The 22,549-nt window shown below is 52.5% G+C and overlaps 1 protein-coding gene across 1 annotated transcript in view; it reads left to right on the forward strand.

Annotated features, from left to right (window-relative positions):
• The first annotated feature begins 356 nt into the window (after positions 1-356).
• Positions 357-22,549, forward strand: part of WNT9A (Wnt family member 9A) — a 54,828-nt gene continuing 32,635 nt past the window's right edge. Inside the window, exon 1 of the mRNA XM_040073559.2 lies at positions 357-500. Within this exon, the coding sequence (XP_039929493.1) occupies positions 406-500 (95 nt within the window). The 5' untranslated portion in view covers positions 357-405. The remainder of the gene's footprint in view (positions 501-22,549) is intronic.

The following is a 22,549-nucleotide window of genomic DNA, read 5'->3' on the forward strand; positions in this document are numbered from 1 at the left end:
GCTCCCAGCCCGGCATCCCCCGTTCCCCCGCTCCGCTCCCGTTCCCCCGCGCTCCCAGCCCGGCATCTCCCCGTTTCCCCCGCGCTCCCAGCCCGGCATCCCCCGTTTCCCTCGCTCCGCTCCCGTTCCCCCGCGCTCCCAGCCCGGCATCCCCCGTTCCCCCGCTCCGCTCCCGTTCCCCCGCGCTCTCCCCGCCCCGCCGCTCCGTCCCTCCTCCCGGGGCGTGTCCCCTGGTCCCCCCCCGCCCCTCCGGCCGTGTCCCGCCCCCCCGCCGGCCCCTCCCCGGCCCGCCCCGCCGCCGGTCGGGCTCTCGCCGCCGGCCGCGCTATAAGAAGCGGGGCGGGCGGCGGGGCCGCAGCGGGCGCGGCGGGGGAACGAGATGAGCAGCGCCGGCGCCGCTGCAAGATGCTGGATGGACACGTCCTGCTGGGATGGCTCTCCTCCTGCGCGCTCCTAGGGCTGCTCGCCTGCGCCCCGCGGCCCTCCGCCGCCTACTTCGGGTAGGTGCCTCCCGCTCCTGCTCTTTGAACTTTTTCTCCCAAGTTGATTTCTTTCTTTTTTTTTTTTTTTTTTTTTTTTTTATTTTTTGGGGGTGCTGGAGGGGTTTCGCGCCTTGCGCGTCCCGCACGAGGTGGGGATGCTGCCGCGCTCCTGCGGGCACCCTCCGTCGCTCGGTGGGTGCGGGCATCCCCTCCCGCGGGCGCTGACAGCCGGGCAGGGGCAGCGACAGCGCCGTTCCCGCGGCTGTCCCGCGTCCCGGAGCCCGCAATCCCCTTGGATTATCCATTCGGGACCGGGCTCTCCGGGGAGTCACGGGTGACAACCCCCCGGGGGCCGCGGGCAGGAGCTGCCGGGGGCGAGCGAGCGAGCGCTTCGTTCCGCCGTTCTCCGCGGGGGTGACGCGTACGGAGCGGACCTGGAACCCGCTGCAACACGGGACAGCGCGGAGGAAACTCCTCTCCCCCAGCAGCTCAAGCTCGTGTTTCGGCACCAGCCGGTGGCGGTCGGGTGCCTCGGGTTGGTTTGGGGGTTTTGTGGTTTTTTTGGTGGGGGGGATCCGCGGGTGCGGCCGCCGCATCCCCGGCGCTCACCTGTGCGCGCGGCGGGGCGCGGCCGGCAGGGGGCGCTCCCGGCCCGGCGCGCGCCGCGCAGGTGGATCCCGCTCCCTTCCCGACCCACCTCGCATCCCGGGGGTTTGGATCCCCCTCGTCCCGTCCGTGAAGGGAAGAACCGGTCCGGACAAATCACCCCGAGCTCCCCGCGGGGCCTCAGCTCCGTGCGGGGTTTTACCTCTGCGCTTTTTGGGGTGTCGCCGCTTCTGAGATTTAATTTTAAGCCGTTTGTCCCAAGGTGTTGTCGGTTTGAGAGGGGAGTGGGACGTGAGCACCTGTGTAAGAAGTTTTGGTGTAAGTTTGCACAAGAGTGGTGATTCTTGCCTTTTTTTTTTTTTTTTTTTTTTTTTTTTTCCCCCCCCTCTCTTTTTTGGGGGGGATGTTGTGTTGCGACCGCTGGTAGGAGCCACTGGACCAGCCCTGGAGAATGTTTTAGCAGACCTGAGGTTTTCCCCCCTTCTTTCCAGTAAAACAAATCCTGGTGTTGAGGCTTGTCCATTGCTTGTGGTCTGGCAAAGTTTTCCAAACAGCGCTACTTACATCTCCCGTTTCCAACTCCAGAACCCTTTCACTTCCTGCTGCTGGGGCTGCTTTCCTAAGGAAACAGCCCGTCCTGCGTGTGCAGGTTTTTAGGAAAAGCCCTTCTCTCGCTCGGCAGCACGCGGAGGGCCGTTCCCAGCCCCTTGGCTCGTGTGCCTGCCGAGGACCACCGGCACTGTGCGGCTGAATTGTGCCTTGGGGAACTGACGAGCTCTGGAAGGAGCTTGGCTGTAACTCCCCTATTAATCCCTGCCCTGCTGGTATCTGCTCTGGAGCAGCAGGTAACTCCTTCCAGCTCCTTCTGGGGGTTCTCTCTCGGCTCACGGAGGTTTTCACTCAAGGGGGGACGTTCCGAGCCGAGGGCAGCGTCTGCTGTCCGTCCCGACCGCTTTGGGTTTTTTCTGTGTCTTGGTACGGCTGCTGTTTCTGATTTGAGGCTCCCTCCCTGGCAGTGAGGAGGGGAAAGGAGATGCTGCCAGATGTGCACCCGGCCAGATGTGCGCTCCAAGTGCTCCAGGGCTGCTGTGTGGTGGAGTTTGCTTATGCAGAGCATCGCTGTCTCTGGTTAAAGCCCCAGCGAAGGAGCAGCAGCTGCTGCTGATCCCCTCTTTGTTCTTCCTTAGAGCCGAGGTCGCACTTGCTGAGCTGCTGGGGACACTGGGAGCAGTCAGTGCTGAGATCCCAGGTCCTGATAACCCACGGTGTGTGAGGAGGAGCTGAGCCCTCCTCGCTGTGGGCTTCTGTCTGTTGATAAGGAGGGAAATCCCACCTGGTAAAAATGCTGGATGTTCCTGCAGGACTCGGTGGCCCTGCAAGTGTTGGTATTGATCTTTTTTCCTTATGAAGGAGCTGCTCCAGGTGAGGCAGCGCATCTGTCCATTCTGATAAATCCCTGCTGACAACTCGGCTGCATCACCTGAGCTAAAACACCTTTCCAGGCAGGGGAAGGGATGCTTCTTTTGAGTCCAAGGCAGCACCAAAGCCACCTTTTGGTGCCCTGCTGGCCCCTCTGGGTGCTGGCATCCCTGTGGAGGAGGTGGTGGGGCACAGAGCGAGGCTGTGTGAAGCAGATGTCACGCTGTGGCTGCAGCTTGGCTGCTCCCTTCCTCAGTCTGGAGGGGGATAGGGACAGCTGTGGATGATCCCTCCCCCCCCACCCCAGCCCCAAAGTTTTATTTCAGGGAAAGAATTCCGTGTCTCCAAATGGTGGGGGAATTAGTGCCCGGGGACAGAGATGGGGCATGGTTACACGATAATGAGATTGTGTCAGCATGGAGTTATGTCTGTGCCTGTCCCGGGGGGCGGCAGGAAGGGATGCTGGGCTGGGAAGACCCCGGCTGGAGGCTTCCCTGGAAGCCTGGCTCTGGTGTTCTTGGAGGGATGCACAAGCAGCCAAGCAGGATAAATGCCCTCTGAGAGCAGTGTTTGGAGCGTGTGTGGGAGTTTAAGCTGTGGGGCTCTTGCTGCTGTTTTGCTCCATCCCCAAGCTGCCTGACTGGGAGACGTGCTGAGGGTGACGGTGCATGGAGGGAGACAGATTCTCCCTTTTTCTGAGGGGAATTCTGGCAGCCTGCGTGTTGCTGCCCTCCTCCTCCCTGGAGCAGGTGCCAGCATGAGCCCAGCAGCAGCGCCTGCGGGGATGCTGGTGTGCAGCACCGAGCAGAGCTGAGACCCTGCAGGCACCTGCTCAGGAGGGAATTTGAGGGGTTTGGCCCAGCCTGAACTCCTGGGAAACAGCTGGAGGAGCCTGGCTGCAGGGATCTGGTCATGCTGCACTTCCAAAACCTCATCTGATAAGAAACTTCTTGATAGAGAGAAGAAAAAAAAGTCTGCAAAACTGAGTGCAGCCCTGCTGGCTTTTTGTGCCCCTCAGGAGGATGATGACAGTGGCTGAATTTTGGGGTGGGATGATTGTGGGAGAGGCTGAGCCTGCACCAGAGGGGGAGGCATTGCCTCGGGATCGGTGTCAGCCTGCTGGGATGCACTGGCTGCTTTTATGTCCAGCCACGGCCCCTGCAGCTGGGCTGTCTGAGCACTAATTTGCACCATATTCCAACTGGCTGCTGGGGGGAGCTTGGAGCAGCCCCAGGCTGCCGGGATCCCTGAGAAAGCATTGCATTTCAGTTTTCCTCCCTGCTCTGCTTCCCTGGTGCTCTGGGCGTGGGTGCCTTCCCCTCCTCTCTCAAATGTGGCTGGGGGTGGTGGAAATGCCGGAGTGGCGTCTGGGAATTGTGTTGGGACTTGCACTTTCTGGGCTTTGGAAGTGGCAGGTGATGAGATTAGCCATGCTGGGGTGACAGGGTGGCTGAGGAACTTCAATCCTGCTGTGCCCCGTGCTGGTGGGAAGGGAAACCAGCCCGTAGAAGCTTCTGCTTTCCTGAGCTGCCTGATCCGTGGGTCTGAGGTGACCCGGGCCATAAATCAACCCCCTTATTTCTGGGGGTTCTGATTTAGAGTCTGATTCAGTTTTTATGCACCTCTTTTCTAAAAAAAAAAGAAAATAATTCTTGCTGGAAGAAATGTTGTTTTTTCCCTGCAGGTTGGGATTTGCTCTGCCTTCCCTCAGGGAGCAGAAGGATCCCAGCAGCTCTGCCCCCTCTGCAAACACTTGTCAAGACAGTAGTAATGTTACAAGTGGCTCATGCTTACATAGTGTTTATATTGACAGATTGCAATGTTCTGCATAAATGTAACTGATCTGTCCCCTGCACGCAGGCAACAGGAACCCTCAAATGCTCACGGGGAGGGACAGCGAGGGAGGGGAGGCATAGCTTGCCCTAATTTACCAACACGCCGCTCCCGGGAGCCGCGCTGTGGGGTTTGCAGTGTGGGAAGCGCGATGTATTTTTATTCCCTTCGGCAGGTGCAGGATAGGTGCCCCGCTTCTGCCGCGGGATAGAAACCTCGTCGTTCGGGGTGTCATTTTGTCCAGAGGGACTTGGAAAAGAGCGGGATGTTGGACTCCAAGGGCCGTTCGGGAGCGCTCTGGGGTGGGCTCCTTAGCGGGGTGAGAAGCCGCCGCGAGTCGCCGAGCCCCGTTGTGGCGTCAGCTGGAGTGCCACCTCCGATGACAGCAATCCCACCCGTTTTTCCAGCCTGCGGGACGCTCTGGGCGATGACCCGGCCGTGGCAGGTCCCAGTGTCGCTGCGGGGCCCGGTGTGGGCCCAGGCGGCCATGGCCGCGGCCTGCGCGCTCCTCCGCAGCCCGGCCAGGCCGCGGTGGCTTCGCGGGCTCTGGCGCTGCTGAGACGGAGCAGCTGCTTCCCAGCACGACCCAAAAAAACAAAACCTGGCCTCGGCTGGCGAGGCAGGAATGCGGCACGCAGGCAAACACAGCTGGAGGCAGCGCCCGGAGAGGACGGCTTGGCCATCCCGCCCTCAGCGGTTCTGCCGCTCGTTCTGCCTTTCCCGCGGGGTTTGATGTGCTGGGTTCGGGGCTTTCCTTGGAAAACTGGAAGGGTTTGCCTGGTTTGCGTGTGTGGGGTGGTTTTTTTGCCCCCTCCCTTGCTCTTTTGGAGCTGTGAGTCCTGCCTGGCTTCGCTCCCAAAGTTGGCCTCTCTGGGTCAACTCAAAGCGGTGTTTAACCTCCATTCCTTTGGAAAGGGAACCCCGTGCCCGGGAGCAGCATTTGCTTTGTAGGCGCTTGGAAGTGGCACTGGGTTTGATGAGGTGACAAAGCCGGGGACATTTGGAAAAATAACTGAGCCAGACCTGCATCTTCATCCCCAGGGAGTAGGACTTGTCCCAGATCAGGCTGGGAAGTGCCCGGAAGCTCCTCCCGCCTGCAGAGGATGGAGCAGTGTTAACTCAGGCAGGAATTAGTATTTTTTTACCTTAAGTAGTGGATTGACCATGTTGCTTGATGTTTTGGAGCCACTGTCTTGTGCCTCAGTTTCCCTCCTTCAGAGAGGCTGTTCCTCTCTGAACTCGGGCTCATGATGAGTGCTGTTGCAGCCTCCATGTCCAAATACTGCATTTTTATTTTCCCCAAAGTGCTGTAAATTACACCTTTGAGGGGGAAGATGGGTTGTTAGGAGAATATTGAGGGGATACCTGGCAAAGCAGGAGGCCGGTGACTTCCTTTAGCCTGACTGGTGATGCAGAACCAGAGACCAGGAATCCACAGGACTCTGGTCTCCTGCTGAAAAGGGCCTGGTCAATGATTAACTTGATTTCTGGAAGCTGCTGACAACAATAAAAGGGAGTCCAGCCCCACAACCCCAACACAAAAAGCCCCAGAGTGTTTAATAATTAAAGGCCTTGTGCTTTATCGGGGTAATGAGAATCGCCTTAAGGCTTATTCGGTGGCAGGTAATTGAATTAGGCTCTGGGATCAGGAAGGGGGAGCAAGTTAAGTGGAAAGTCTGGAAGACTGCACGGAGAAGCCTTCTGTGATGCTGCTGAGTCTGAATATTTCTGACCAGAGCAGGTTTTGTCAGTTTTTTTCTGCTTTCTTCATTTTTCTGTCAGATTAATTCATTGTGCTGGCAGACTTGGTGCAGTTGTCTTTTGGAAAATCATGGAATGATTTGCGTTAGAAAAGATTTTCTAGTTCCACTCCCTGCCATGGGCAGGGACACCTTCCACCATTCCAGGTTGCTCCAAGCCCTGTCCAGCCTGGCCTTGGACATTTCCAGGGATCCAGGGACAGCCACAGCTTCTCTGGGCACCCTGTGCCAGGGCCTGCTCACCCTCACAGGGAAGGATTTCCTCCTCATACCTCATCTAAACCTGCTCTCTTTCAATGTAAAACATTCCCACTTATCCTATCACCATCGACCTGTGTAAAAAAAGTTCTCCCCAGCTCTCTTGTGGACATTCCTGGCCCAGGGATGTGCCGATCCATTCCCTTCGTTTAAGGACATTGCTGACAGTGTTGTTATTTCTAATAAAATGTTGATATTTAAGCATTCTTTAAGATTTTTTTTTTTTAAGTGGAAAATCTGAGTCAGAAGAAACCGCTAAACTTAACTTATTGTGGGGGTGGCTGGGCAGCCAGAGGAGATGCTGGACCAGTGAACATCACTGGTATTTCCACAGCAGGAGGCATTCGTGCTCCAGAGCTGCCCGGGGGTAGTGGGGCATGGAAATCCTGCCTCAGGAGAGCTGAAGACTGGATTTGCCTTCCCTGCCTCCTGTTTCATCCCTGTGCCTTGATGCCTTCTGAGAGGGAGTCAGGTTGGAAGGGGATTTTGAAGATGTTACAAGTGGAATATCCCCACTGGGGTGACCACCAGAGGTGGGAGGACGTGTGGTGCCGGAAGCTCTGTGTAGATCCTCTCTGCTCCAGTTGCATGGGATAACGTGGCCCCTTCAGGGCTGGGGTTCTGTGGCCACCTGGGTTCTGTAGAGGAGAAAGAGGTCAACTCTTCCCCCGATGTTTGAGGAGAGGACTTGATGCGTTGAAAGTGTTTTGATCTCTCAGTTTCTGACCCTGTGTTTTTTCCAGCTGCCTCCTCAGACCCCTTCGGGGTGGGATGGCACTGAGTTCACGCTGAAACCTTCTGTTAGGCACCAGCTTCCCAAGTTCCCAACTTCCAGGGGTGCACTGGAGCAAGCCAAGAGCTCTCCTGGACCTGGTTTTCCAACCTGGAACCTGCTGAGGCTCTGGCTTCCCTCCACGCTGAGGCAGCCCCTTCTCTCTGCAGCCAGAACAGCTCTCTCGTGGCTTGCAGCGTGTTCACACAATTGGCTCCTCGACCCGAGGAGCCCTCGGGCACAGGACTCGTTGTTTGCACTCTGAAATGCTCTTGGGGAGCCACTGCTCCTCCTGCAGAACGTGGCTGCAGGTCCTGGACCAACGCAAGCCAGGTAGGATCTTTTTTCCTGACTTTTTCCAGAGCTCAGGAACCAGCTCAAGTCAAGCTGAGAGAACCCGGAAATTATCATTATTATTATGGAAAGGGTTAACCCTTTAGAAGCTTTTTTTTTTTCCTTTTTTTTGACGTCAAGATGCAAATTTTTTCCCTCTTCTCCTGTTTGTAGCTGTGCTTTTTTATGGTTCCTTCAGATGGTGGCTGTAAGTGCTAATGAGCCTTATCTCTCCAGATACTGTCATAAAACACACTTATGAAGTTTATCAGCTCAGCAAACTTTACATTTTATTGTAATGCATGTTTGCACTTCCCCAAGTGGAACAGGGAGTATTTTGACTCCATGGATAAACACAGCAGTTACAGGATTTGCTGGAGCTGATAGAAAAATCTATCCTGTTGAGTTGTTTTTTGGTTTGTTTTTTTTTTTTTTTCTTCCCTGTTCCCCCCTTCAGCTCTTACCAAGAACTCATTTCAAATGAATCAAGCAGCTCCTGATTGTGCTCTGTAGCCTTCCAGTCTGTTATTATAAACCACTCTCTAAAGGTAGTAGAGCATTTTGTGGGGAGCATTTTGTTAATTCAGTTGCTGAAGGATTTTGGGGCAAGGGGAAATGACCGGTTTAATTAAAAAACAATTTTTTTTTTTTTTTTTTTTTTAAAGAATGCAGAGGAAAACCTCTTTTCTCTGCATCCACCACAGGACATGCAAACTCAACAGTGTCTGGCCGTAATGCTGGGTCTGGGATACAGCATGGAACACACAATTCCTGTTGATTCCCAGCAGGCTGGACAGGAGCTGGCAGGAATTTCATGAGCAGATTCATTTGGCCTAGCTGATTAAAGCAGCGTTAATTGGGCAGCCAAACGTGGTCATGGAGTTTGGGGCAAAGCTTGCTCTGATTTCTGCACTTGCCACACGCTGGATGGAGGAATTTCCCAACTGGAGCAGAACTTTTTCTTTCTTGGGAAAACTTCTTGAAGCTTCCCAGCAAAATCAGCCATGGGGTGTAGCAGGGTGTAGCAGACTTTTTGTGATGGGGAGCAGCAGATGATTTCCCCTAAACATAAGATGGGCACACAGGGATGCCTGAGCTTAGCTTAAAGCCCTCCCTGGGTTCTGGCTGAGGCAATCCTTGGAGGAATGGGCAGGAGTTTACCCAGAACATTGGTCTGCTGTTGAAATTCTCTGAATTTCTGTGGAGCAGCCCTCCCAGCACAAAGAGGGTCAAGCCACTGCTGTTTTCAAGGACAAATCCTTTTGGAAGAGATCAGTTGATGAGCAAAAGAAATAATTCTCAGGAGTTAACAGCTTATTTTGAAGTACACAGGGAGGTGTGTGGAGTCTGACCCCCGGGTGATGTGTGGGAGGTGACACAGGTGGCAAAGATGAATTGTTCTGCCTCACAGAGGCCATGGCTTGGCACTGGGATTTCTGCTTCTGGATCTGCAGCACCTCTTCACTCTGGCCATGGAGAGACCTCAGAGAACCTGCCAGGCCCTAAAGGGGCTCCAGGAGAGCTGGAGAGGGACTTTGACAAGGGATGGAGGGACAGGACACAGGGAATGGCGTCACACTGCCAAGGAGCAGGATAAAATGGGGTATTGGAAGGAATTCCACCCTGTGAAGGTGGGCAGGCCCTAGCACAGGGTGCCCGGAGAAGCTGTGGCTGCTCCAGGATCCCTGGAATTGTCCAAGGCCAGGTTGGATGGGGCTTGGAGCACCCTGGGATGGTGGAAGGTGTCCCTGCCCATGGCAGGTTCTTCTCATGACTTGCTGGGATTTTTGTAGCCTTCCCTCACCAGATCCTAAAGGGAACAGCACAGAGGCATTGCTGTGCCCTGCTCCTCACAGCTTTCCTAAGGCTTATTCCCAGCGTAGACCTCAGTGGGAAACCCCTGCTGAGTTTGGGGGTATTGTTTTCTCACTGTTTTAATATCCTCTCTTAAAATTGTCATTTCTCCTCTGCAGATTGCTTTTTTTATATTTATTTATTTATTTTTAGTTAACAATTGTTTGGTGTTGCAGCAAAGCAAAGCAGGCAGCCCTGGGGGTGTAACTGCTGTCATTTTTCTAGAGGTTACAGCTGAAGATTTTAGGTCTCCAGAGGACCCTGTGGGGTTCTCCAGCTCTGTTTTAGGATCACTGTGAGCAAACACCTCGCCCTCCAAAGGGTCCAAGGTGTGAAGATTAATTTTCTGGATGTTGGATGGTTCTCCTTGCCAGTGGCTGAAGCTGGGATTGGGGTGGCCCTGGTGACTATGCAATGCCACACTTGGGATCCATGGGAGATCCCTGGCAGCTGACTGCTCTTGGGGTGAGATTTTTGGGGTGGATTTACCGTGCTGGGCCTTGGCACTGGAGCTCCTCACTGCCTGCAGGAAGGGGGATGCCTTCAGTTTTATCTTCCATGCATTTCCCATTCCGTGGTGCCCAGGTGCAGCTCTGAGCTCACAGCCAGTGTCACTCAGCTCTCTGCACACAGCAGCCACACAAAACAAATCCTGCTCCTGCTGCACACCAAGGACACCTGGGACAAGTGTTCAGCCCAAAAGCACAAACAACGGTGGCTGGAGGGAGAAAACAAGAAGGATGGGACTGGAGAACCTGGAGCTGGAATTGGACAATTCAACCCCAATGTGCAAATGGACCAAAACTTATCAAAGTGTGAGACCTCGTGACCCTTTGTCCATTTTGTGTCCATTTTGTGTCCATTTTGTGCCCATTTTGTGTCCGTTTTGGTTCCACCTTGGGTGTGTCCCTGTCCAGGCTCTTGTCCTGCCCAAGGTGGATCCTTGAAGGCCTTCCAATAAATCTCTGCTTTATTCTCCAGCTCTGTCCAGTCTCTGTTCCAGCTCAGCCTTCCCAAGGCATCAGGGGTGGCTGTGTTGTTTGCAGGAGCTCTGCCAGATTCCCGCAGGGGAAACCATTTTGCTTTGTGTTCAGTGTGTCCTGATTGCTGCAGAAAACCAGCCACTCGTGTCTCCCGTGGGTGCAGAGCCTCTGCTGAGGCGGTGGGGAAGAGTGGGTGAGGGCTCATCAGATGTGGCTTTGAAAATTACTCTGATAATCACAGAAAATGAGTTTCCTCTTGAGTTTAAGGTGGAAATGCTGCCATGTTTTGGCATTTGTCGGCTTCTTCACATCCTGCTTGAGCCTCAGCTCATCCTGGATTGGGAATGTGGGAGCCAGCTCGGTGACTCCACTTGGGTTGAGCGTCCACCTTGGACTGGGTCCACTGGTGTTGGCCGCAGAGCCTCTCCTAGGGCAATCCATGACTTCAGGGGACCTTTCCCAGTCCAGGAACACGGTGTTCAGCTGCTCTCCAGTGCTGCCCATCTCCTCTGACAAGAAACCCAATCCTGCAGCCCAAACCCCCTCTGGGGATCGTTCCCCAGAACAGATACTTGATGTAAAAGAACTGACTTGTTTGGCTTAATCTTGACAAAATTCTTTTCTAGCCCTAATCCTCTCCCGGTGTAAGGTGAGATCTTGAAATACCTGGCAAAGTCAGAGCTCAGCTCTCTCTCTCTCTGCATCTCTGGGCCTCTCTGCAATCAAAGGTGAGGGGGGCAGGGGCATTTCCAGCCCCTGCCAAAGATAAATCTCCTGCTGGGAGCAAGCAGGGAGCTCTTTCCCAGTCTGTGGTTAACGAGTTGATCTGACAGGCCAGAGGTGAAGCAGCCACTTGAGCTGAATTACAGGGTCTGACCAAAGATCCGACACTTCCTCTGGCTCATTAGCACAGCTGTGTTGCATCCCTGGGGACTGCTTCTATCTTCTGGCTTGTCCCGTGTTGACTCTGGAAATCCGGAGGCTTAGCGTGAGTTTGGAGAGAGGACTGGAGCTGAGGAGCTGCCCTTGGGAGGAGGGTGTGAGCTGGGCTGGGGGAGGCTTTGGGCAGTCCCTGTGGTCAGTGTCACGAGCTGTAATGGCCAGACTGGTTTGTGGAGCCAAGGAAAATGCATTTGCAGGCAGAGTCCTGCCCCTCTGCAAGGTGCTGAGCTAAAGGGATGGTGCTTGGCGGGGAGTGGGACCAGCTGCACTCCTGAGCTCGCAGAGGGATCGCCAGCCCATGAAGAAACAAATCTGGGGTCGTGCAGGTGTAACTGCGGTGCCTCTGGGGGGTTTTGGGTTCCCAGCACTCGGGCTGGGTTCAGCAGGGCTGTCCCAGGGGAGGAGAAGGGCATCCCTCCCTCGGCACCACAGCCCTGGGGCTGCTCGAGCCTCATGGAAAATCTGAGAGCTGGAGCTGAGCTGACAGCCTGGCCTGGGCTGACTCACTGGGACAAAAACGCCTCAGTTTGGGGCTGCACCGGCTCGCTGAGCCCGTTACACCGGGGCTCTGGGTGTATTTTAGCCAGGGGCTGGATGTTCCCCCTCACAGACTGGGGCACCTCATGATGAGGAGTTGAGGGGTGACTCCTCTGCTTCCAGAGCCTCTGGAGAGCCAGGGCTGAGGTGAGCTGCTCCCAGGGATGCTGTGCTGCTGCTGGACACGTCTGGGACAGGTCAGTGGCCTTGTCCAAACAGCTGCTCCTCCCTGCCTGTGTGGGGCTGTTTGCTCTGCTCCCAGAGCTCTCTGGAGGCTCCTTTCCAGTGCTTTTGGTTGAAGTGGCTCTGAAGCCGGTGCCTGACCTGTCTGGATCCGTTCAGTTTTACCCCGTGGTGGGTGAAGGGAGCAGAGATTGCTCAGGCTCTGCGTGGCTTTGGGTGCTCCCGCTGTGGCACAGGATTTTTTTCACAGTGAGCAGGCTCTGAGCCGAGTCAGGGGGTTGGTGCACATCCCTTGGTTCTTCTTGGAGCCCCAAAAGGCTGTTGGGCCGTGGATTATGTTTGAAAATGCCTTCAGTTCGTGCCTGACAAAGCAGAGCCTGCTGGGTTGGAGCCTCTTGTTGCAGTAATAAATGGGATCCAAAGGCAAATTCACAGGAATCTTCCTGCTTGACCCGGTGAGGTCTGAAGTGCTTAAAAGCAGGAAACACCGAGCTTCAGCCCACGAGGCTTGGCTGCAAAACAAGATGAGTGGTGCAGGCTTCATTTTCGGGGCGCAGCGTTGCACCTGCTCTCCTTCCCCAGAGCCTGGCTGGGTGATGCGTGGCTGGATTTCCAGGGCAGCTGCTGCCCTTGCTTCAAGCACCCAGCCACATGTTGCTCTGGCTCCTGTCAGCTGCCCGAGCTCCTCTGTTTGTGTGCCTAAAACTTGAGGGCTGGGAGAAGGAAGAAACCTGACCAGTGCAATGGAAACCTTCAATTCCCCGCGGTCCCAGGAGGAGCAGGGCAGCTCCAGGCTGGAGCTAGGAATGAACTCGGTTTGTACGCCGCCTCTGCTCTCCGGGAGGAGCAGCAGCAGCCAGGAAAAATATCAACAGTTCCATTAAAAAGTCTGCTGGTTTGCTAAAGTAGTGGAATAAACATACCTGTAGGTAAAACAGCCCCGACCGCACAGGAAACATTAACGGGAGCGAACACACGCAGCCTCGCTGCCTCTCCCTGTGGATCTCCCCGGTAAAAAACACCGCCTCCATGGCGATGGGGACATCAAACAGCAGCTGGGGGGATTATTCTTAGCTGGGGAAGGACTGGCTTGCATCGAACAGGGGCTCCCTGGTTTCCTAGAAAGGCAAAACCTGGGCTGAGCCTGCCCTGCGCTGCTGCGGGGTTTGGGATGAGGGGAGGGGGACGTGGAGTCGAGGCAGGATGTGGTTTGTGGTGGTTGGTAGCCCTTTGTTTGATTTTTATTGCCCTTCCTAGCTTTCTGGTCCCTGCTTCTGTGGGAACTGTGTGGGGCTGACCTGCTTTTTGCTCTAACCGGTGGAAAAGCTGGGAGGAAAACCAGTGGGAAGTGGGAAACACCCCGGGGGCTGGCAGAAGAGCGGGGTGGGTGTGGTAGCGCTAAATGGGGGATCCAACCACCCCCATCCATCAGTGCAGGGTGGAGCTGGCCCCTTCCCACCTGCACAGACCCCAGATCCATCCTCTGAGCCCTTTGGGACAGGGGGAATGGAGGGAGAGAGCTGTGTTTGGTATTTCGGTGAGGGGACGTGAGCCTCCAGCATGGCTCGAGTGGGAGATGCTGCCCGTAAAACCCAACTTCCCCTCGGCCATGCCCAGCAAATAGGGTCTGGCCCAGAAAACCCACGTGGAAAATGCCTTTGGTTGCAACCAGATGGCACCTGTCAGGCAGGAGGAGACGTTTCTATTAGTGCTCTTATTGGAGTGTTTTGGATCCCTCCCAGGCCCGAGCTGTCCTCCCCGGGGCAGATTGATGGGATTATTGCACGCTAGAGACAGTCCCTGTGCTCCCGGGCCTCATCTGCACAGCCACTTAGCACGACTAATCTGAACTGACTTTTAAAGTGGATTAGTTCAATTACTCTTAACTAGCCCCGGTGGAAACCCTCTCCCTGGGGATTAAAGGTCCTTAATTCACTTTAACGGAGTTGATTTCAATGCAAAGCAGGCTAAACTGAATTAAGGGCACTTCAGGGCCTTGTTTTGGAGGAGGCGCTCCAAAACTGATGTGGTTTAGCCGCCCCACTTCGCATTCCTGGGCTCGATTCGTTCCAGTTGAGCATTGCTGGAGTGTCCCTCGCTGGTGGCTCATACAGGCAGCCTTGAAGATGGAAAGCTGCAAACACTTCACCCCAGCTAATGTCTGAACCAGGTCCTCTGAACACCTCCTGCATCTGCTGGACTGCTCCTTAAAATTGATCTTTTAGAGGTGCTTACTCTCCTTAATTTTTTTCTTTTCTGGATCTTCCCCCCTTTTTTTTTTTTTTCCCCTTTTTTTCCTTCTTTTTTCCTTTTTTCTTTCTTTTTTTTTCTTCTTTTTTCTTTTCTCTCTTTTTTCTTTCTCTTTCTTTTTTTTTCTTTTTTTTTTTTTTTTCTTTTTCTCTTTTCTCTCTTTTTCTTTTTCCTTTTTTTCCTTTTTTCTTCCTTTTTTTTCCTTTTTTTTTTCTTTTTTTTTCTTTTTTCTTCCTTTTTTTTCCTTTTTTTTTTCTTTTTTTTTCTTTTTTCTTCTTTTTTTCCCTTTAACTCTTCAAACCAAGCTCCTTGCTCTTTCACTTAAAAACGCAGGGCAGCGAGTCACACGTCAGCTTTTCCCTGCTCTCCTGAAGTCTTTGGATGAACTGGGAATACTTGACTGACAGCACACTCCTCCTTTAGCTGGGGAGTTTCTCTCCAGTTGAGGGTGAGCTGTGGTTGTGAAAGACTTTCTGGCCTCGGTTTTCCTGAAGTTTTTTTGGTGAAAAAACAGTCGTTCCATGTGGTGCCCTGGATTTGGAGGGAGCTGGGTGGGACAGGGCTTTTCCTCTGCACTTGAAGTGTTGGATGATGTGGGTGTGGAGGAGAAGAGGGGAATCCTGCCAATGCCAGGGAAGATCCCTGAGAGGAAAAATATCATGACTTTTTTTTTTTTTTTTTTTTTTTTTTTTTCCCTTCGTGGTGATTCAAAACATTTTGGCTCTGAAGGGGAGAAGAGGTAGCACTGACCCCTCTGCAGGTGGGGCTCTCCACCCCTCATCCTCGTCCCTACACCCCATTCTCTGCTCTAAAACCATCCTGACCCCTTGCCCTTCCCGGGATACCCCTGCTTTGGATCCAAATTTGATCCCCCAGGAGCGGCTTCCAGCAGATCGTGGAGGGAAGGGCTGCTTGGCACGGCTTTGCCACCTTTCCTTCCCGAGGACAGGAAGGGTTAAACCCAGTGACTAACCGAGTGCCAGCGCTGCTCTGGGTAAGGCTTCTCCAGCGTGCCAGAGCAAGGTTTATTTTACTAATAGCCCTGTGTAACTTCACCCTCCCCTCCTGCTCGGGATATTTCAGCTCCTCTCCTTAGTTCAGCATCCCTTCACAACTGGGGGAGCAGTTTGGGTGGCCAGGGCAGCAGCTGGCAGCCGTGTAAAGATTTTTTTCTCTTTTTTTTTTTGGGTGGGGTGTTGAACAAACCCTGAATTTCTTTAGGTCGGGTTTTTCGTGGCTCTCCCGAAGAGCCCCTGCAGGCTGTGGAGTGGGGAACAGACACTGCACACAGGCAGGACAGGGATGCTGCTGCCGCTGCCCTGATGTGCTGGGGCTGTGAGACCTCTCTGTGCTGCAGCTCAGAAATCCCTCAAAGGCCCCTCTGTGTCTCGCTTATGGCTCTGCCTGAACCCTAAGCTGATTTAATCTCATTTTCTTGCCACCAAGGAACTCCTCCTTCTCTCCCTCCCTCCCTCTCCGCAGCAGCTGAAGGACATCACCAAGCTGCTCCTCAGTCCCTGCTGGCCTTCAGGCTTGGCTGGGAGCTTGGCACAGACCGTGACGATGTGGCTGCTGAGGTTCTGCACTAAATCTGGTTTCTCTGGTGGAGTTTTCTGGAGCGGTGATGGAAATCAGTGGTCAGATCTGGGGAGGGTTTTTTTTTTTTTCTTATTCTTATCATGGAATGGGTTGGGTTGGCAGGAGCCTTAAAGATCATCTTGTTCCACTCCCTGCCATGAGCAGGGATGACTTCCACTATCCCAGGTTGCTCCAAGCCCAGTCCAACCTGGCCTTGGACACTTCCAGGGATCCAGGGGCAGCCACAGCTTCTCTGGGAAACCTGTGCCAGCACCTCCCCACCCTCACAGGGAACAATTTATTTCTAACATCTAATCTAAATCTCTATTCTTGTTCAAAGTGTACCCTCAAAAAGAAATACCTTTTTAAATTTAAATATCTATTTAATTTTGTATGACACTGTTTTTAACTGCCGGGCCATGAGCTCTCTCTCCCTGGGTTTTGGTGGCAATGCCTGGTGAGTTTAGCACCAGGAGGTGCTGGTGTTTCCTTCTTTAGCACACGAGGCCATTAACTTCATATTTAGCATCTCTTAAGACTTTTGGGGACAGTTGCTCTGGGAGATACTGAAAACAAAGACGGCTGAGAACACATCAGCTCTGTGTAAGCGTCCAGCTGAGAAACTCCTCAGGAGGTGCCCGGGTGTTGCTGAGAGCTCCTTCACTTCAGGGCACGTTTTTATTTGGGAGTGGTGATGGTTTTCAGCCTCAGGATCTATGAAGAGGTGCATTAATACCTCCTGCAAAACCTTCTCCTGTCTTGGGGATATCTGGGTGTGCCCCCATCCTTGGAAGTGTTCAGTGGGTTGGAAAGGGCTTGGAGCAACCTGGGACAGTGGAAGGTGTCCCTACCCAGGACAGGGGGTGGAACTGAGTGGTCTTTAAGGTGTTTTCCAGCCCAAAGAATTCCATGATTCTCTGTCTGCTCTAGGGTAGCTTTCTGAAGGCCTCTTTGAGGTCAGGCTCACAAAGTTTGAGTTTGTGACCGTCATCTACAGAGGGAGTCTGACAAGCTGCCTCCGACTGGGAATTGCTCACGTCCAAGAGCAGCCCAGTGCAGTTTTCCATCCCTTGTGGCTTCCCGGTGGGATTGTAGAGCTCCAGAGCTGCTCTTGGAAGTAGCCAGGACTTCTGGAAACCTAAATGCAAGACCTGCCTAGTCCTGGGAGCTGCGTTTTAGACCCGAATTAAATTATTTTGCTTGCGCTGCTGCTTCTCCCATCGTGTGTTGCTGTGACCATTGGGTGGGTGGGCAGAGTAAAGGATCTGCTGGAGTGGCCCTAAAATTGGGCTTTCAGTAGGTAGAAGGTACCTGTCAACACTTAAACTGAATTTTTCTTCCCGTGAACTTTCAGTCTGGGGAATGTTGGCCTGTGGCATTCATGGGATTGGTGAGGTTTTCCGTATTTTCTGTGTAAGTTGCCCCCTTCTTCCTACTCCTGCAGCTTTTTCCACAGGGATGGATCTCCCCCCTGCTGTTGGGGGAGATCCTCAGCTTCCGTCTACAGAAGTGAACTAATCAGTGTCAAAACTGGGAGCAATGGATTGAGTGAGATGTTGGTGTATGGATTTTAGGGCTTTTTTTGTGGTTTTGTGTTGGGAAGAACAAACGTAGGAGGGTTTGAAGAACCTAAGAACTTCACGAGTTCCTGCTGTGATCTAGTGGTGGTTGGGTGGAGGAGCTGAGCAGAATTAAATCTGGAGCAGAGTCACAGCTGCTGCCAAGTCCTGTCCCTGTGACTTTGAGGCTCCAAAGGGGAAATTTCTTTGCAGACCAAGCTCTTGTCCAGTGAGATGAGGCCAGCATCTTCGCCAGTAAGTCCAAACAGAAAGATGATGTTCTCAAAAATCACTGAAAACTCTTGAAATCACTCAAAATCTCTTGCTGTGGGATTTATATGCATCCTGCTTAATGGGTTCACACTGGAACACTTCTTGATCTCTTGCTGCCCTGTTTTCAGCAGCCTCTGGACAACCTGAGGGCCGCTGCATTTGGGTGCCAGGATAATTTGGTAAGGATTTGTCCTTTTTAGTGGTTTCTTTCCCACCTCACTCTTTAAAGCTGCTCTAATTCCATATTGCCCTAATTGTGATATGCAAACTTTAAAAGGAAAATCGCAGCCAATGTATTTTAAGATCCTTTTGGGCAAGCAGCCCCCCGCTTAACGTGATAAATTTGGACAGCTTTTCTCACTAAGGAAAATAAAAAGCTTTCCAAATCGAGAAAATTATGTAAGCAAATCCGATGAGTGTGCTCTAAAATTAAACCTGCCTCGCAAGCTTTGGGACCTTTAGGGTGGAACTAGTGTTGGGATTTTTTGGTTGGGGTGGATTTTTTTTTTTTTTTTTTTTTTCCTGGAAGCCATGAAACTTTTCTGGGGAATGTCCAGTGATTTCTCTCTGATCCACCCGTCCACTTTTTATGACCAACATAGAGTTATCAGGGACCATCCTTGGCCAGGACCCACTTCCCATCATCCTAAATGATCCACATTAGGTATTGGCCCAGAAATTTTATGGAAGCAGTGGTTGACTTGTCCTGTTCCTTCATGGATCTCCTGCCATGCAGTATCCAAAGGCGTGACTGTAGAATTCCAGAATGGCTTGGGTTGGAAGGGACCTCAAAGCCCATCCTATTCCAACCCCCTGCTATGGGCAGGGACAGCTTCCACTATCCCAGGCTGCTCCAAGCCCTGTCCAACCTGGCCTTGGACACTTCCAGGGATCCAGGGGCAGCCACGGCTCCTCTGGGAACGGTGGTGCAGTTGTAGCTCGGTGTGGATTTTCTGTGCTGGAACAAAGTTGTGCTGTCTCCTCATCTGTGACTCGAGTTGTCTTGTGTGAGCTCCCTAAACCTGGAGTTTGCAAACTGCTATGGACGCTCTACAAATGATCATTGTTCCAGGATGAAGGTGGGATAGAAAGGTTTTGCTGGTCACTTTTCCATAAATCCCTGTCTCCTCATTCCACGTGCATTGGGAAATTCTCTTTTCTTGCTGCTGTCCTCATCCTCCCTCCCACTGCATCACCTAAACTCTCCTCCACTTTGTCCAAGGTGTGTTTTTCTGTGGTACGTGGCCAAAGTTGGTTTGGAGACCTTCATTCCCTTGATGCAAACTTGGAAGAGCTCAGCATTATCCTCCAGGGATAGCAGCCCCTCCTCCTGAGGGAATTGGAGGTGCAGGCACTGATCTCCTCTCTGCCGTGACCAGTGACAGCATCCAGGAGAACAGCAGGAAGCTGTTGAGGGGCTCAAGCTGGAGATCAGGAAAAGGTTCTCCCCCCAGGGAATGAGGCTGAGGCTGCCAGAGCTCCAGGAGTGTTTGGACAGCACTCTCAGGCTCAGGGTGGGATTGTTGGGGTGTCTTTGCAGGGCTGGAGTTGGATTGAGGATCCCTGTGGGTCCCTCTCAACTCAGGGTATTCCATGATTTGAGTGTCTCCACGAGGTCTCCCTGTTGGGACTCTGGAAGCATTTGGAAGACAAATGCCCTTCCAGTTCGGAATGGGAGGGAGACCCTCAGCTCTGCATGCAGCTGTTTTCTGCAGCCTGAGCAGGAGTTAATTGACCTTAACATTTGTTCTGAGTCATCTTTGGGCTGTTGATAGCCTGGGGTGACCTTTAGGGGTTCGTGGCACCTTTCCTGGCCAAAGCCAGATATGAACACCTGCGGAACTTCACCGTTTCACCCTACAGAGTCTCACACTCTCCTCTTCACTTGTCTCCCCCAACAGCTGTGTCAGCTCAGCCTCCCAAGGTGTTTCCATGCGGGGAAGATCTCCCCTGATCCTGTTTTCCTCCTCCATCTGCAGCCTGGGGACAGGTTTCCAGCAAACACTCGGAGCAGTTGTTAGCGTTGCTATCCTTCCCCTCTCTCCTTCTTGGCCCTTGGTCCTCCCGAGCTCGTGCAGCCAGGAGACGCTGAAATCCCGACTGTGCAGGACACGGGATGGATAAACATCTTAATCTCACGGATCCTTCAATCTAAATGTTTTCTGGGGCCCTCCTTCAGGCAGGATTAGCCGGGAATGGCGTCCCAAAGGTCGTAGCCTTGCTCTGACTCGCGCCGCTGCTCAGGATGCTGAACGTGTGTGAAAGCCTCGGCAAAAGGCCTGGGATGCCATCACTGTTCTCCGAGGCTCCGGGGAGCATCTGTGTGTCCTCTTGGGCTTTGGACTTTGGTCTTGGAGCTCTGCCTGCCCCTGTTAGCCATTGTGATAGCGTTGCCTGGAGCGCCCAAATGTGACATGTAGCAACTGGCATTTTGGCTACACTTAAGTGTAAGATTTTTCCAGTGTAGGTTTATATCTGGGTTGTAATTTTTTTTTTTTTTTTTTTTTTCTCCCCCTCTTCTCTCAAGTGTGTGCATATTACTGTTATGATTTATTTTCGGGCTCCAACTTGGGTTTTATCACTTGAAATGTTTTGGAAACTTGGAGGGCTTTTTTTTTTTTTTTTTTTTTTTTTTTTTTTTTAATTAGTGGCATGGCCCTCTTTACCTCGGAGGAAAATTCCAGGGTGAAGAATGCTTTTGATTCACGAAGAAATTACCTTAGAAAGGTTTTCCTCTTATCTTTGTGTTCTTTGGGCATTACTTTCCTCCTCGAAGCTGCCATTTGCTTTGCTAAAGTTCACTTTGCTTCTTGACAGCTCTAGAATGGATTAGGGTTTCTTATTGCAATGTCAAAGCCCTCAACGTGGATATCCTCCAGCACAAAGTTGGGTGGGAAGCCGTGACCCTGGGAAAACAGTCTTGAGTTCTTGCTTAAAGGATGGAAGAAATTAATACAAAGAGTATTTTTGATGATAAATAGCAGTGTTTTTGTGCTAGGATGGGTCCTGAGACCTGTAACTACAAAGTGAAGGTCTCCCAGTCGTTCCCTCCCTATAAAATGTGCCTCTGCGATTTTGGTTTCAGTGCTTTTCGTCACTCCAGCTGCCTGTGAGCGACACCTTGATGGGGCACTCTCAACCACCGCTGTTTTGGGGCTGGACAGGGGTAAAACCGGAGGGATTCCTTTCTCCGCCACCAGGAAAACAGATGGCACCCTGGGGAAACGCGGTGGAGCCGGCGGAGCCGCTCTTGTTCCTGCGGTTTGGGCCGCGGGATCGCTCGCTCGCGGGGCTTCGAGGAAGCGAGGTGTGGGAGCTGCAAGGTTGGATTCCCTGGGGATGTGGATCCGGGGATGCTGGACGCCTCCCCAGCCTCGGGAGGAGGTTTGGCAGCGGGGAGCCACCGAGGCTGGGGGTGGGACAGGGCTCTTGACACGGGGCCAGCGGGAAAGTCTCGGGCTCAGATGGAGAGAGGGGCTGGGGAATGTGATCCCGGCTCCCAGGGAAGGACGTGGCCAAGTTCTGTCACAGAGCTCTTGGGTTTCAGCTGCTGCTTCAGCAGCGTGGTGGTGTAGGATTTGCTTAAAAAGCTGGGAATTGTGGCTCGGTTTGTCCACGGAACCAAAGGCAGATCTCACCCTGGGGTCTGTGTCTGCTTAAACTCCAAGCTTCCTTGAGTCTCCTGAATTTCCCTTCAATCTGCATCCATACCCTTCCTTTTAAACATCTTTTGCCACAGGATTCAGGGGGAAAAAAAAAAAAGGACTCAGGCTAAATTTGAGTGCAAGCAGGGCTCAGACAGATTTTAACTTTTTTTGCCCTGAATTGTCTTCATGTGTTGAGTGGGCAGCTCTGGTTCTGTTTATCCTCCCTGCTGAGGACATTTATTCATAAGCAAGTTTTTATTTTAATTTTGAATTGGGAAAACAAGTCTACTCTTGCTCCAGTATCATTATTCATATTTTTCATAGATTTTACTCTACACCTGATCGCCTTTGTGACACTTGGAAATGAAGTTAGATCCTCCTGGTTTTATTTTATTAAGTATTTTTAGCTTATTAGCTCTAATTCTGATAGGCTCCATGTAGCTGTGCCCTGTATCCTCCCGGGAATAATGAGTCAGTCTCCAGATCCACAGAAATAGGTGGGATGTGGGATTTGTACAGCTAAGCCCACGTGCATTTTGGAGACAGATGGAAACTCCATTTCAGGCCGGGGCCGCTCTGGTTGTGATTAGCTCTAATGAGCATCTGTTGATGGAGTAGTTCAAGAGGGGTTCTCAGTGTTCTTTATCCCTGCTTGTGTTGGAATATCGAGAGCTGAGCTGGAAAGGAGGATTCGGGTTGTTTGTGGGGACTTCCAGCAAAGCTGTCTTGCTTGTGGAACGTACCCGACGTGGGGGTTTTAATCCTTATTTTAATTTTGATTTCCCTTGCTGTCATGCTTCCATATCGGACAAATTCCACCTGCGTTGTCAAAAATGGGCACTTTTTATTTATTCACGCCCCAGGATTTCCCTGGTGTGTCTGTATCCTCAGGTGTAGGCTGGACTCCCTGGAATTTGCTTGTCCCTTGTAGTGCTGGACACAATTCCTGGAAAATCCATGAAAAAAAAACCTGAGGATAACCACCGAAGTGCCTCTGCAAGTGAATCCAGCTGTAATTTGTGATTCAATGCCAGCACCTCAGGTATCTGGAGACACCTTTTTTACCGCACAATTAGTGCTAATTAGGAGCTCACAGCTTAATTTGGGAAGCTCCAGAGGAGAACTGAAGGAGTTACCTCAGTCATCCCCTCCGTGCCTGCGCCCTGCCATGGAATTTCATCCCGTGATTCCGTGCGAGGTTTGTTCTGCAATTCCTCACCTCTTTTCAGTGAATGGGCAATTACTGAATATTTCTTTACTGTTCTCATTAACTGCCTGGC

Source organism: Hirundo rustica, chromosome 1 (genome assembly GCF_015227805.2).
Source record: "Hirundo rustica isolate bHirRus1 chromosome 1, bHirRus1.pri.v3, whole genome shotgun sequence".
NCBI lineage: Eukaryota > Metazoa > Chordata > Aves > Passeriformes > Hirundinidae > Hirundo > Hirundo rustica.